Here is a 15444-nt window from a genome sequence, read left to right as displayed (position 1 = left end):
CTATAAATACAACAGTATCTTTTTAACCCATTTTCTAGAGAATTATCAGTTTGCATACGTATATTTTTCTTAGAAAGTAGGCTTACTTCACCCTCCAACTCCTTTCCCGGGGCCAAGACCAAAATATTTTCACTGTAGACCTTGTATGGGCCATAGTTGGCCCACAGCATCTCTTTTCTTCCCCCTGCCCATACTGTATGTCTCGGATTACTGCAAAAAAAAAAAAGGCATGTTAGTTATGAATGAAATGCATACTTTAGGGTGTACTTTGTGTCAGTTTACTTACAAGTCTCTACATCAGAAGACGCTCCTCTTGCCTGGCAGTCCGTCGATGGAGCCATGCACTTGGAGGATGTTGAGGTGGATGTGGATGTGGAGGTGGATGTGGAGGTGGAGGTGGATTTCAGTGGACCAGCCAGACAATAAGGATCCAACACTTTATTTATTTAGCAGGGATCCTCTCCTCTGGCTGGACATAGTGTGACAGATTGTCAATGTTGATTTTCATTGTCCTTTTACCCTTTTCTGTCCCAATGTCAGCTATTTTCCCCTCAATTGTTAAAATCCGGTAGTTTCCTCTTGCGGACCTTATCTTGGCTTTTTTTAAAGTTGGTTTTCACCCCGGTGAAAACTGCCTCCTGTGATTTGAGTCCCTCGAAGATATCCTCCCTTTCCACCAAGCTGCAGACTTTGTCTTCTGTTATCTGCCACAGAAAACCATTAGAATGTAGAGAAAACATAGATGTTTGAAATAAATAATGAATTCAAAAGGATGAGAACATTAGCAGATCTTACTTCGTACTCCTTGGGCACCTCTGATGGGCACCTCCCAAACACCAGATAATAGGGACTGAACTTTGTGGTCAACTGCGTCTTTGTTCAAAGAGCAAGCATTGTCCCTTGAAGGAGTTGGTCCCACCGTTTTGGCTCACCTGCCACCAGTTTGTTCAGGGACCTACATTCAGGTAAAGTACCAACACAAGAAAGTAGAACAGAAATTGGTTTCTAATATATGATGAAGCAGCTGATTTATTTACTCGTTGTTTTTTTAGGTATCAATTCTGATTAGTTAATATAGGAACAATGTTTGTTATTCTATGAACAAATATACCTTTGTATTGTTTTTCTACAAGCCCATTTGTCTGTGGATGGTAAGGCATGCACATGTTTCTTTTAATGCCCAGCCTCTCACAAAGGCTATAGTTGACCTTGAAGTGAACATTGGGACAAACAGGAAATAAGTTAGCACAGCACAGTTACATAATGGGGAGTCATAATGCTTCAAAGTACCTTATTTCAAAATCCCCGCCTTGATCTGTTAGCAGTCTTTCTGGTGCACCAAATTTGTAAAATAAATCAATAATACAATTTGCTGACCTCATCTGCTGTTTTGCTTTTAAGTGGGTATGCCTCTGCCCATTTGGTGAAATAATCAACCATGACACATATGTACTGATTGCCACCATCTGTTACTGTGAGTTTACCCATTAGGTCCATTCCAACAAGCTCCAGAGGCTCTGTTACCTGAGAAGGAAAACAACACATGAGCATCGCAGTACATCACTGTTGACATGTTTAAAAGCTGAAACTGTCTTGTACCTCTATAGGACTGTACTCCGTCTTCTCTTTGACAGTGGCCCTCTTTGATAGGCACTGGGGACACTGAAGAATCTGAACAAATAAACACTATGAACTTTTCTGTGTTACACTTTTGTACCATAATGTGTAATTTACCTCATTATTTTTTAACTCACCCACTTGCGGATGTCCTACTCCATGCCAGGCCATCTTTTAATTATGGCCTCGTGAGTCTTTTCCCTTCCAAAGTGTCCACCAATGGCTGCAGTGGAACTCAACGAGCTTGTTGGCTTCTTTTGCTGATACCACAACTTTTGCAAGGTGCTCAGCCCTATCTCTTTTTCTCCTGCATATGTAGTGCAGATCCCCATCTAGTATTGAAATGTCATAATTATACACAGTATTGAGTGTTATCATAGTAGATGATGTTCTGAAGACCACTTGTCTGACATTGTTACCTTTAATACTGAAGGACTCAGCTCTTCTCTTGATAACAAACTTTGTTTGCTAGTCAAGCCATCAGGATAAATATGGTTTATAAGTGAGAATGTAAGAATAGCTGTAGGGCTAACTAGAGGGGATGGATCCAAACGTTGTTAAACAACGTTTGGATCCATCTCCTCTAGTTAGACCTACAGCTATTCTCTCCCTCCAACACACACACAGGCAAACAACTACTCACTAAACTACACAGGCAGTGGAGACGCACAGCTGATCGACAGCTTGGACACAAACGACCATATACAAAAAAAAAAAAAAAAAAAAAAAAATTCAGATCCAGTCGTCATGACTCCACTCCGGAGGGATTCCCCGATCATTTCTTACAGTTTCTCATCAAGATAAAAACATGTATTATATGGATTCAACTTGTGCTGGACTTACTTTTCTGGGGTTTACCGTTACGGCCCGTCTACACTACAGGCGTCGAAAAAGCTTGAAGCTGGGCGTGTCTGAGGCTTGGCGATTTTTTGCGAGCAACGCGACCAACAACCAATCACATGAATCTCCCGCCCCCGACATACAAAGCAATAGCAATGTTAAAACGAAGTAAACTGGATATAAAATCCCCAAACAGGCGAAAACCTACCAGTTTCATCCACTGTCTCTGCCACCTCCCTCCATGCCTCGCTCCTCCGGTTTGTATCCCGGTAGATCAACAGAAACTGATCATACAGCACCGGGTGATTCACTACCGCTATAATGAATTTTCCCTCCATTTTTTTGAATATGAGGAAATGACCTGCGTAGTCTCTCCCAGTAGAGATGGGCGAGTCATGATTCATCCGGATCATTAACCCGGATCCTAGTAATGAGCCGGTCGTGACGAGTCTCCCTCTCGATTAACCCGAGTCCTTTGAGTCCTACACCTGATGTGACGTAACAATTAAAACTATAAATTACGTCACTCTTTACTCTCTTTATAACGTGTACAATCACATTACAACGTTGTTGTATCCAGAGATCCAGCAGACTCGTCGCCATGCACGAATCAACAGCAAATTCAGCCCCTCCTCCGGCTCCCGCGAGAGTCCCGTGAGCCGTGAGTGAGCCGTGAGTCGTTGGACTCGCGGGAGCCGTGAGTGAGCCGTGAGTGAGCCGTGAGTGAGCCGTGAGTGAGCCGTGAGTGAGCCGTGAGTCCGCAAATCTCTGAGTCTGCTGCGACTCGTCGAGGGAGCCGTGGGACTCGCGGGAGCCGTGCGAGCCGGAGGAGGGGCTGAGTCTGCTGTAGATTCGTGCATGGGGACGAGTCTGCTGGATCTCTGGATCTGCTGCCTGCTATATGTTACGGCTCTGAGTCAAGGGCGCCGGAAGCGGGGGGGCCAGGGGGCCATTGGCCCCCCCACTTTACGGCCCTGCCCCACATTTTCGCAGCAGCGGATGCCGCGGAACCCTGTACCCATCCCGTTTCAATAATTCCCCTCTACTCTAAAGTCGCATCTAAAAAGAACGCCATCTGATCTAGCTGTGTATATTTTGTTATTGTTGATTGTTATATTCAATCTCATTAGCTACAGGCATTTTTGAAGCTTGTAAAGGGAAGAACACAGCTCGCCTCTCACTCGCCACTCTGCTCTTCTACAGCGCCGCTTCCCCTCCCTCCGCTGACATTATGAATGTAAGGCATAGTAATCATAGATAACACCGCAGGGTCCGTTACAGTTTGTTTTCATCTGATTTCAAATAAACAAAGTCTTGGCTTTCAGAATATTAAACTTGTTTCGGCAAATTCAGGTGATAAATACAGCTTTGAAGCTTTTAACGGCATAATTACAAGCGGAGAACGGAGTAATTTGACGTCACAGCAAGCATAACAACAGCCGGTGTTTCTCCTGAAAGTTTTCCCCGGGAAACAAACGCAAAAATACACAAACGTGCTATACACACACACACACACTCGCGAGCTCCCCCCAGACCAGTAATCCAAACGAAAATATCTTCCCTCCGTACTACTTTGATCATTTGCTCCGCTAATAATCAATCAGATCGATCCAGAGAAGAGGAAACTTTAAGGCCTTTTTCTCAAAATGATGACTCGGTGACAGTCATTATATCATGTGACATATTTTGCTTAATATAGTACAAAAACAATCTTGATATCATTAGAAAGCTAGGAATCTCCTCTTTCCAACAGTGTATACAACTCAAAATGTGTCTTCGGATCAATATGACTGATTTCGATGGAGCAGGTCACTTTGCATTAGGTAAAATACAGCAGGCAGACATAACAGGAAGAATATGTACATTTTAATCCAATCAAATAGGACATTGTCACACCATTCAAATGTATCCATGTACATTACAACCAATAACAAAGCTTAGATGTGTTTATTTGTTACGTTGTTTACGTTATGTGTTACGTTGTTCAGTGTGTGTCAGCCGTTAACCTAGATAGATAAACTTGCAAACATGTCAGAAGAACCGGCGCATAAGAAAACAAAATACAGTCAAACTAAGCTGAAATTCAACAACTTGAATGTCACATCCCTGACATCCACAACTCCGGAGCCTGGTCCTTCAACCATAGAACCAGCGCAGCCAGATGAACCCCAGCAGCAGCTCTGCATCGTTGAACCGAAACAGGCTGGTTCCGACTGCATGGAGGTTTGTTGTCGGGACATTGTGACGGGCAAATAAAAGCTTATTTGGGCAAAGAGAAGGTACTTCAATGCAGAATGGTACAAAAACAGAGAGTGGTTAATTATTTGCAAAACCACTAAACGAGCCTTCTGTGAAATATGCAGATGTGCTGCTGTCAAACGGCTTGTAACTTTCTCCAAATGTGGAGATGACAGCTTTGTAAATACCGAGTTAATAACTGGAACTTTTCACAGAGCTTACTTCAGTCAAACACCAGTCAACATTCAGCTTGTCAAACAAGAGCAGCAGGAAAAAAGAAGAGATGGAATGAGCAACTGCGCTGTCATATGTGTGGGCTGGTCTGTATAGTTTAATGTACAGGAAAGGAGTGAGCAGAGGGTTGAGTTGTCCATTCTTGTTCTGTTTTCTCTGACTATCTTCCTCCTGAAGACCCTCTCAGACTTTCATTTGCTCGCGCTACTAAAGAGACACGTTACCATGGAAACCAAACAATGGTGTAGCTGTATTGAAGTCCGAGTGGAAAGAGTAACATTTGGTGCGTTATGTTAGAATGAAACAAATCAGATTTAGTCAGAAATCGGGAGAAATGCGGGATAAATATGACCCCGGGAGGAAAACGGGAGTCTCCCGCGAAAATCGTGAGGGTTGGCAAGTAGGCTATGTCACATACACATGCACTTTTTGCCCCCCCCCACTTCTGAAATGAATCCGGCGCCGCTGCTCTGAGTCCTCGTAGGCTACTGGTCTCTCTCGATCATTGACCTGGATTCACGGATCCCGCGATTTTTCCGGCTCTAAATTAAGTTTCAGTGTAGACTTCTAACAAAATGGTCATGTTGTGCAACAGTCTCCTGTAATAATATCTGCATTTCCAATAAGGATCATACTTGGAAACTCGTTTATTTTGAACATGGCACACAAAAAGAAACAAATGATAGAAAATTGCAAAACAGTTAGAATATATAAAATGTAATTATACAATTATTATTATTATTATTATTATTATTATTAAATGAAAACACAATTGTGCAAAATTAGCTCAAGTACAGGAACATATTAAAATAACTATATACATATAATGCAAAACACTTATTTTTTAAAATGCACACACACACACACATGTTTTATTAAAGCAAAAGACACTGTGTAGCGGAGGTTAATGTAACGTTAGTTTAATATGCTGGTTAAATGCAACAACTTTTCGGTTTCACCGGTAGGATTTCTACGGTCTTGGTCATGCTGATTCATATGACTCAAATGACTCAAATGACTCAAATGACTCGTATGATCCGGATCTCTTCAATGATTGACTCAGAAGACTCAGAGTCCATAAAATGATCCGGATTTGCCATCTCTATCTCCCAGCATACACGCGGTTTGATTGGCTAGAGCTTGTACTGGCAGATTTGCATAAACGGGATTTGATTGGCTGACGCCAGCTTCGAGCAAGCATCGAGCCTCAAAAGTTGAACATTGTTCAACTTTTGACGCCGATAGACGCTCGCGATGCTTGCAACGCCTTGCCATGCTACCCACAATGCAGTTCGGCGAAGTTTGAAAATATTCTACGTCACCCCATTCAAATGAATGGGCGAAGCGTTGACAGCATTTTTTGACGCCTGTAGTGTAGACGGTCCGTTACTGTGACATATCAGTATTAGCCATGGAAGCTATTTTGTTTGTTTCATTCCAAGCTATGCATCAAGCTTGGAATGAAACCCTTTTGGGTTGGAGGGGAGAAGGGGTACCCGGGCGCCATCATGACTACTGTAGCACATATATTGGCATACAAGAAATAAAAAATAATTGACAGCCACTTAAAATAGCTGCTTTAATTACCGTTTGCTTTCGTTGCTCAAATATTATAACATGTTAAAGTTTCCTCACCTTTTGTTTGTCGAAGTGCACCTCAATAAGGTGCACCGGGATACTATTTGGCAGCTGTGTGGCTCGCGTCTGACTTCTGTGGTTGCGCTCCCTGATAGTGATATGGACTGTATACACAGAGTCCTGAAAAGGTGGGTCTCTAAAAAAAAGTCTCCAAGCTCTGTGTGTCACCAAAGGCAGAGAAAAATCATTTTATTTTCCTCACTCACCTGCTGCCTTTATATTGTGATGTGAACGCGCCTGCATGGGCACTGATTAACTGAACTGGGAACAGGTGTGTTAATCAGCGGGCGGAGACTCACAGCTGAGAGACTAAAGGCAGTGGAGACATGTGAATGGAGGTTGGAGGACGCGTATGTGACTCGGCACTCTTTTGGGTGGGAGGGTGTCGTTTGCAGCGGATTATGGCAAGCCATTTGAGTATTTATTCCATATCCTTGATATCAGACGGCAGCTGCCTATTAGTTGGCTCTTTGATTTCACTTGTTAGATATATGTCACACTTGTTTGGCACTCTGCTTTACTAGTTCAATAAAACATTATATAGTCACTATGGCAAGCCATTTGAGTATCATATCCTTGATATCAGACGGCAGCTGCCTATAGTTGGCTCTTTGATTTCACTTGTGAGATATATGGTCAAACTAGTTTGGCACTCTGCTTTACTAGTTCAATACATTATACTAGTCACTCTTTTTCAGCAACTAGTGGCACTTTTGTCCGACTAGTTACCACATAAGCCTTACTAGTGACGCCAGGAGCAGCACTAGTAGCACCAAAGTCCCAACTTGTAAGCTTTTTGATGAACTAGTGACCCTCTGACCGTACTAGTGACTTTGGTACGTATCAGTTTACTATCTGTTAATATAAAAATTGCTTCAGCTTTACGTATGTAAACTGTTGTTAGTTTAAAATCTAACAAAACATAATTGATATTCTCTTCACTTTTGTATGCAAAAATCTTAATTTATAAGGTAGCTAGTACTAAAGCTGCCGGATAGAAGTAATGAAGTAAAAAGCACAATATTTACCTTTATGATGTTGTGGAGTAGAAGGTGGCGTGAGAAGAATATACTTAAGTACAGTACAAGGTACGTACTATGAGCAGCTTTTTTACGGAACTTTAATTTGAGCTACTGCTGGGTCATCTGTAAAAATGCATTAAACAAACTTCCTCTATTAATTGTCTGTTTTTTGTCTTTTCATTTGTATTGGAGATTTGCATAACAAGATACTACAAAGAAAGGTAAAACAAAGATTACTTTCAACTTTTTTTTATTGATACCAAAAAATTAAATCTTGAGTCACAGCTTAATGGCATCAACATTCAAATGACTCAAGGAAGATTTAAAAAAACAAAGACTTAAACAGTATAAATCAGCAGGTAACGTAGACTTTTCTTTTATCTTAAAGATATCAAAAACATGTGAATAAGGTTCAGAGGGTGGTGGGCGATGGTGTGGAGTGAGTAATGACAAGAGGAGCGTTCGCAGAAGATCTGAGCCCACAACAGCTCCGCTCTGCAAGGCGCTGACATTTGATGCCACTCAAAGTTTTTCTATTATCAAGCAAAGTTTTTAGAAAACAAACTCCTTACAGATCTGTTACATTTTCCCAGAATGCTGCTGAAGAGAAGGGAACTGAGAGGTTGGATTTTGTTTCCCAGTCAGCCAAGAAGAACTCCTCAAAGACGTATTATTGTAGGCCTGACATATTTCTGCCACAAACATGTTCAGGAAACCGTTGTCTTCAAAACGAGAGAGCCGGAGTGGTGAAATGCTTTCAGGTTTTAGGACTCATAACTGCACCAGTGACTATTAGTTTAAACTAAGCCACGGTCCAAGTGTTTATTTAATCACCCTGTTAGCAACAATCCAAACTTTTAAATTATTTGAAAAAAAGGCTTGTAATGTTTGATTCATCTGAATTTGTGATGCAGAGTTTTAAATAATCCCTTTACATTGTGTCCATCACCGTGAATCCTCCTTGTCAGACTCAAACATGGTGTAATCTGACGCCTGCTGCTCCGCACCTCGTCTGTCGTCCCTCTGCAGCTCTCTGACGGCGAGGATTCGTACGAGCATGGCCTCCATGGTGCTGTCGTCCAGAGGCGCGGAGGAGAACCATAGGGGGCTGTTGGGAACACAACACTGATCCGGGTGGAGGTAGAACAAGTCGCTGCGCTGCCTCACCGACTCTGAGCTAGAGGACGAGAAGACACAGAAAATGAAGATTGTCAATAAGTGAATCCCCCTGAAAGAGGAGAAAAAACGAGAGATAAAGAGTCAAAAACATGACTAAACTCAAAATAAAATGACGCACCACTTGGAGAGGTAGAACTGGTAGAGTCTGACTGGACAGCGGAGAGGGTTCTCCGTGTTCTCCATCATCTCCACGATGTCCTCTTTACTCTCAGTTCTCTTACGCTTCTTAGCTGGGATGCCGTATGAATCTGAGGAACACACATAACCACATCCACAAGTTCTGTAAGGCTCAAACAGCAGTCCCATTGGCTCACTGGTCTTAGCCATGCCTTTCTTGGTTGAAAAGCCCATTTTCATTGAATTTGCACTTCCCTGTCGAGGCAAGCTAGTACACAGTCATCTGCTCTACGATACGCTGAGTGTTGTTGACATCGCCATCTTCATCCACACAATGTTAATGCAGGAGGCCTTTTGGTAAATTCATAATAAAATAGATGTTACCAATTATTTAGGTAATTTTAACTGCAATATCGGAAAAAAAAACGTTCATAAAATAATCCCCATGTTAAAGAGATAATGTGCAGGCGGTCATTAATTTAAAAAGGACACCCTAAAGGACCATGCAGTTTTCCCGTTAATTTGTACTTCCTGTCTGTCTTCTTCTGACGTCCAGTGCTCTGTTTAACCTCTTTCCTTCTCTTGTTTTCCTTTTCTTTACTGAGGAGTTTAGCCATCATGAATCCACAGTTTTGTGCTCTCCATAAATATACATTACATTTAGCTGACGCTTTTATCCAAAGCGACTTACAATAAGTGCGTTCAACCAACAAGATACAAACTTGAAGAAAACAGAATCATATAAGTACATCAGGTTTCATAGAGCAAAAACATTTCAAGTGCTACTCAACTGGCTATAGATAAGCCAGTCCTTTATTAGTATATAAGTGCTTTGTTAGTAATTCTATCGCTCGAAGTGGAGTCGAAAGAGATGAGTTTTCAGTCTGCGCCGGAAGATGTGCAAGCTATCTGCTGTCCTGATGTCAATGGGGAGCTCATTCCACCATCTTGGAGCCAGGATAGCAAACCCACGTGTTTTTGCTGATGGGAACTTGGGTCCCCCTCGCAGCGAGGGTGCAGCGAGTCGTTTGGCTGATGCAGAGCGGAGTGCTGGGGTGTATGGTTTAACCATGTCCTGGATGTAGGAAGGGCCAGATCCATTCGCAGCATGGTAAGCAAGTACCAGTGTCTTGAAGTGGATTCTAGCTGTTACTGGAAGCCAGTGAAGAGAGCGGAGGAGCGGCGTGGTGTGGGAACATTTAGGAAGGTTGAAGACCAGACGAGCCGCTGCATTCTGGATGAGCTGCAGAGGTCGGATGGCACATGCAGGTAGACCAGCCAGGAGGGAGTTGCAGTAGTCTAGGCGTGAGATGACAAGAGCCTGGGCCAGAACCTGCGTCGCTTTCTGGGTCAGGAGGGGACGTATCCTCCTGATGTTGTAAAGCGTGTATCTGCAGCAGCGGGTTGTTGCAGCGATGTTTGCAGTGAAGGACAGGTTGTTATCTAGGGTCACACTCAGATTCCTTGCAGTCTGAGTCGGGAAACCAACAGAGGTGCCGATGTTGATTGTTAGGTCAAGAGTGGGACAATCTTTTCCCGGAAGGAAAAGCAGTTCAGTCTTGTCAAGGTTGAGCTTGAGGTGGTGAGCAGACATCCACTGAGAGATGTCCGCTAGACAAGCAGAGATGCGTGCGACGACCTGGGTCTCTGAGCTGGGAAAGGACAGAATTAATTGGGTGTCGTCAGCGTAGCAGTGGTATGAAAAACCATGCGGGCTAATGACTGATCCGAGCGAGTTTGTGTACAAGGAGAAGAGGAGGGGACCAAGAACAGAGCCCTGAGGGACCCCTGTAGTTAATTGACAAGGGTCGGACTCGGACCCTCTCCAAGTTACCCTGTAGGTACGGTCTTTGAGGTATGAGGTGAGGAGGGAAAGTGCAGAGCCTGAAACTCCAAGTTCTTGGAGAGTGCAAAGGAGGATCTGATGGTTCACCGTGTCGAATGCAGCAGACAGGTCCAGAAGGATGATGACAGAGGAGAGGGAGGCTGCTTTAGCAGTGTGCAGTTCCTCAGAGACAGCAAGGAGGGCAGTTTCTGTTGAGTGACCTGCCTTGAAACCAGACTGGTGCGGATCCAGAAGGTTGTTCTGATGGAGATAACAGGAGAGTTGTTTAAAGACAGCGCGTTCAAGTATAGAAGTATAAAAAAAAAAGACCCCCAAAGAAGGTAGATTAAGAAGGTCCACAGCAACGACAACATGAAACACCCTTTAATTTACTGCAACGACATGTCGGGAAACCCCGCCAAGGGGGTCCCATGCATAGTGCGCCGTAAGAAACTGCTTCTTAAATTTCAGTTTCGTTGCTCCGCGGGACTTTACTGGCATTTATCCGGACCAGTGACCTTGTATAAAATTCACAAGTAGACCTTTAATAAAAAGGTTTGAGTACCCCTGATGTACACCTTCTACCGAGGCGCCATCGAGAGCATCCTCAGCAGCTGCATCATGGTGTGAAGCTGCACCCCCTCCAAGAGGATCATTGGTGCCTCCCAAAACTCCTGGACCTCCACAACACCTTGAAGCACTCAGCATTGTGGGGGACCCCTCCCATCCCCCATACTACCTCTTCACCCTCCTGCCTTCAAGGAGGAGGTTCTGCAGCCTCCGGTCCAGCTCCACCAGACTCAAAAACAGCTTTTTCCACCAGGCTGTCAGGATGCTGAACTCTCTCCCCTCCCTCCCACCTCTCCACACTCAAATATATTGATAATAAAGTTGACTTTGACAATCCTACTGGTACCTGACTCTGCCTCGTTTCGGGGGTAGAAGCGCAGGAAGGTGTTCTTGCTGTTGTCATGGTTGGTTTTGGTGCAGCGCATGACGTGGGTGAAGGACAGCTGGCGGTGCTGCTCCACCGTAGTGAAGCCAAAGTACTTGCAGCAGAAGAAGAGCAGAGTGTTGAGGAGGACGATGGGGGAGTACGCTCCCAGCTGTTTACATTCCCAGAGAAACTCCTCCTCCACACGGGAATTGATATAACCTGCAGAGAGGGAGGACAGCTGTCAGAAGTCTGATCACTCTGAGCGGGTCATAGGCGGAGAAAAGACACTACGACTCACCGCTGGCTGAGACTGAGGGTCTGAAACTCTTCAGGATCTGGGTGAACATTGTGGAGAACTTGCTGTAGGTCAGATCACTGAATATATTCTCCATACGGGCGTTCTCAAACAGGTACTGAAGAGAAAAGACAACATTTAAGTCCGATAAATAAACAAAACTGTGTGAAAGCACTTACATCAGACCCTTCAATAACAATCGACAACACAGTGAATGTGATGAAACTATTATAAAGGGTCCCATTATTAATAGAATTAGCATTATAATCACATGATGTCCAATATATATTAAATGTACACAAACGTTAAATGTCATATGGAATAAAGCAAAAAACATATGACCCTATATCTGTATGAAACAGTTACTAATGGAGAAACAAGCTTATATGAGGAATGTTTTCACATTTCTATTACGCATTATGAATGATGGCACATGGTGATTATGTGGCGTCTTATTTTGACTGACTATCCTGCATAATGTACGTAAATGTATTTAACAAAAAAAGATACGGTAATGTAGATTCTTCACAGTTTTTTCATATCAATAACTGTGGTTGATTTATTTATTTGATTCACACACATACATATAATTCATATGAAAATAAATACAATATAAAGTATGTATGTTCCTCATACATACTTTAGATAAAAATGTGTAATATTTATATACGTAAAAAAAGCAGCAGTACAGAGGGCATGTCCTATAATAATATAACATAGCATCTATGAGAGTGCATAATAAAATGTGTGTGTAGTGTTGCTCATCTTGCCTGTTGGATGCTGAGGCAGAGGTAGAAGAGGCCGTCGGGGGGGTACGGCTCTCCGTCAGGACGTTTCACCTCAGTGATGAAACGACACAGGCTGTCGCTCAGCTCTGCCGCGGAGCAGCGGAGAATATCTTTGTTGAACGTCACGGCACAGGCTGACAGGAGAAGAGGCAGGAGGACGTGTCAACAATGTTGTGTTGGGTTATCATTTACTTCATACGTTGTTTATTGAGTTCAGGTTCCACTGACCTATCTGTTGAGTTATCTAAATTAAAAAAAGATTCTTCTTGAAGTGAATTCTAATCTAGATTGTTTGGGCTTAAGCTGAAATACTACCATGCGTGCCAAAAAAATATACATTTTATAAAAATGTAATAATAATATCTCAATAATGATAGAAGTTTTAGTTTCAAATACCTTTGCACAAACAATTGCAGACATCTGGCAGTTGTTAAGATTTGTTCCAACTCAAAAAATTAAACTTTTAGTTTAGGTAAAGAAAGTTGAAGTAAAAAAGGAAGAAAGACAGAAAGACATACAGGAAACCAGGTCCAGGTCAGTTTGAGATTCCCTCCACTGTATCCATCTCTTCCAGGCGGCGATCCCACGTTGACTGTTCAGTTTGTGGCGCTTCCTCGTACTGACCTCCTCTCTTTGGGACCTCTCCGCTTTAGCCACGTTGGAAGGCTGTTGCGGTTTATGACCCTTTAAAAAGAGAATTTAGACAAGATCAAGCCACAGAGAGATGAGACCAAAGCATCTAAACTCCCAGGTGGTTTGTTACCTTGTCCTTGTTGTGGACTGTCCCCACAGTCTGTTGTGATAGCAGAGAGACTGGTGCAGGACTCAGTGAGCTCTGGGAATCCCCTCTCAGCTCCAGAGGAGGAGGGGGGGGCTCATTGGCCTGGCACAGCTCTAAAACCGGAGAAGGTTTTTCGCTGTTGTTTGGTCGACTGAGCGATGCAGAGCTGCTGCCAGAGGAGGAATCTTCCTCGTTGGTAAAAGTGGCCTGATGATCTGAGTCCAAGTCATCGCTACACTTACTGCTGTGGTCTAGAAATAGATAGATAGAAAATAAATAATTAGATTCAAGTATAAACTATTGTGAATCCAGATTGTTTGAATGTTTTTGGTTTTTCTAAAGCTCCTTCCAGATATTTTTTATCAATACATTTGAAATATTTTCTACTACGTTAAATGATTACCTATACTAAGAATGATCAATAAGCGCAGTAGTATTCTTCAAGTCCTAACGATACTCATCCCTAGAGTAAATATTCACTGAGAGAAGAAAGTTGAAAGGAAGCATAAACAGCGCTAAATAAAAAACAAAGAAAAACAAAGACGAGAAAACAGAATGAAAGACACTCTGACTAAATGAAAGGAATGCATGAATAGATTGACAAATGTAGGGGGAGTCTAATGTAAATTGCAGCCTCCACTTCCTCTAAAAATGAGTCAAAAAAAGTGTCAGACTCAAGGACACGAGTGGAAGCTCTTATCCGTTTATCCTGTGGGATAACAACCTCCCTCTGTCATCTTACACAGAGCTGTTTTAGATAAGTGAAATAAAAAAAACAGCTCCGTGCCTTGACAATAACTGTGTTGCAATTGTTAATCTAAAAAGAGAATTCATCTCTAGAGTTTTTTTATCCTGTGAGCACTAAAAGGAGTTTGTGCAACATGCTGAGCATTACATCAGAGTCTGCCTTAACTCCTGAATGACAAAGTAGATCAGAATCAGATCAAAGGAGGACCAATGTCTTACCCTTTGGAGCACGGTTTTCTCGTCTTTGTCCCTCTTTTGTTACCAGCGTGTCTTCTCTCTCCTTCCTCTCATCCTGTGCTTTCTTCAGATCAGACGTGAAGCTGAGTTCTCCCTCCTGCAGGTCGTTCATGGATTTCCCGGTTGGATTAGGTAGAAACACGGGCACAGGCAGCTGCAGCAGGACAGTATGACAAAGACAGGGTGGTACGTTTGAAGGTAGCACCTGGAGGTTTTGTTGCCTAACCAGGGGAACCAATGGGAGGAGGGATAGAGTGGGGAGGCTGGATGTGTCTTAAATGTCAGAAAGATGCCTGAAAATACTAAATGTTATCCCTTTAAAACAGACATTCAACACTTTTCCACACACTCTTTTAAATGTCTTTACTGAAATCTCAATCTACTGTCAACTTCAGCTGTTCTTTTTTGTGGCTGTGTTCAAATATGACCTGATGTTGCTGTATGACAGAGAATGATTCATCCAAATTAAATTGTAAAGAAATGTAAAGGATGTCATGTCGTTGGTGTCTATCCTGACCAATACAAATAGGTTTGAGGTGGAGCAAGTACACAAATATTTGCAAAAAAAATGTAAGTAAGGGCATCTTCATTTGGAAAAAAAAACAATTAAATGTGTGTGTGCTTACCAGTGCATCATGTAAGGAAGAAGGGAAACACTGATGTCTAAATGTGATCAAGGTTAGCAGGAGTTTTACATACCGGTATGGGCAGGCCCACCAGCCTCGGTGTGTACTGGCTGTACATGTTCATTGGCAGAGGAACGTACACTGGCACTGGGACAGGCAGGACTATGACTTTGGGGAAAGACTTGTCTTCACACACAAAAAAAGGGGAAAAAAACAGAATCACATGTCTTTTTTCAGGATAGAGGGTAAACGTGTACAGTACATCTTTGCACTAGTATATTTTCCATAAGAAAATATGTGTGTTGGTCACGAACTCGCTGATT

The 15444-nt window shown here is 42.8% G+C and overlaps 1 protein-coding gene across 4 annotated transcripts in view; it reads right to left on the bottom strand.

Annotated features, from left to right (window-relative positions):
* Positions 1–7822: 7822 nt before the first annotated feature.
* LOC117536655 overlaps positions 7823–15444 on the bottom strand; it is a 60018-nt gene continuing 52396 nt past the window's right edge. For all 4 annotated transcript variants that reach the window (XM_034201602.1, XM_034201603.1, XM_034201600.1 and 1 more), the window contains 9 exons: positions 15195–15307; positions 14478–14649; positions 13494–13762; positions 13249–13414; positions 12713–12864; positions 11946–12060; positions 11627–11866; positions 8887–9016; positions 7823–8766 (listed from right to left, as the gene is read on the bottom strand). In XM_034201602.1, coding sequence (XP_034057493.1) covers positions 8535–8766; positions 8887–9016; positions 11627–11866; positions 11946–12060; positions 12713–12864; positions 13249–13414; positions 13494–13762; positions 14478–14649; positions 15195–15307 — 1589 coding nt within the window. In that variant the 3' untranslated portion in view covers positions 7823–8534. The remainder of the gene's footprint in view (positions 8767–8886; positions 9017–11626; positions 11867–11945; positions 12061–12712; positions 12865–13248; positions 13415–13493; positions 13763–14477; positions 14650–15194; positions 15308–15444) is intronic.

This window comes from Gymnodraco acuticeps, unplaced genomic scaffold (assembly GCF_902827175.1).
Source record: "Gymnodraco acuticeps unplaced genomic scaffold, fGymAcu1.1, whole genome shotgun sequence".
Lineage (NCBI taxonomy): Eukaryota > Metazoa > Chordata > Actinopteri > Perciformes > Bathydraconidae > Gymnodraco > Gymnodraco acuticeps.
This window is presented reverse-complemented; position numbering and strand designations above follow the sequence as displayed.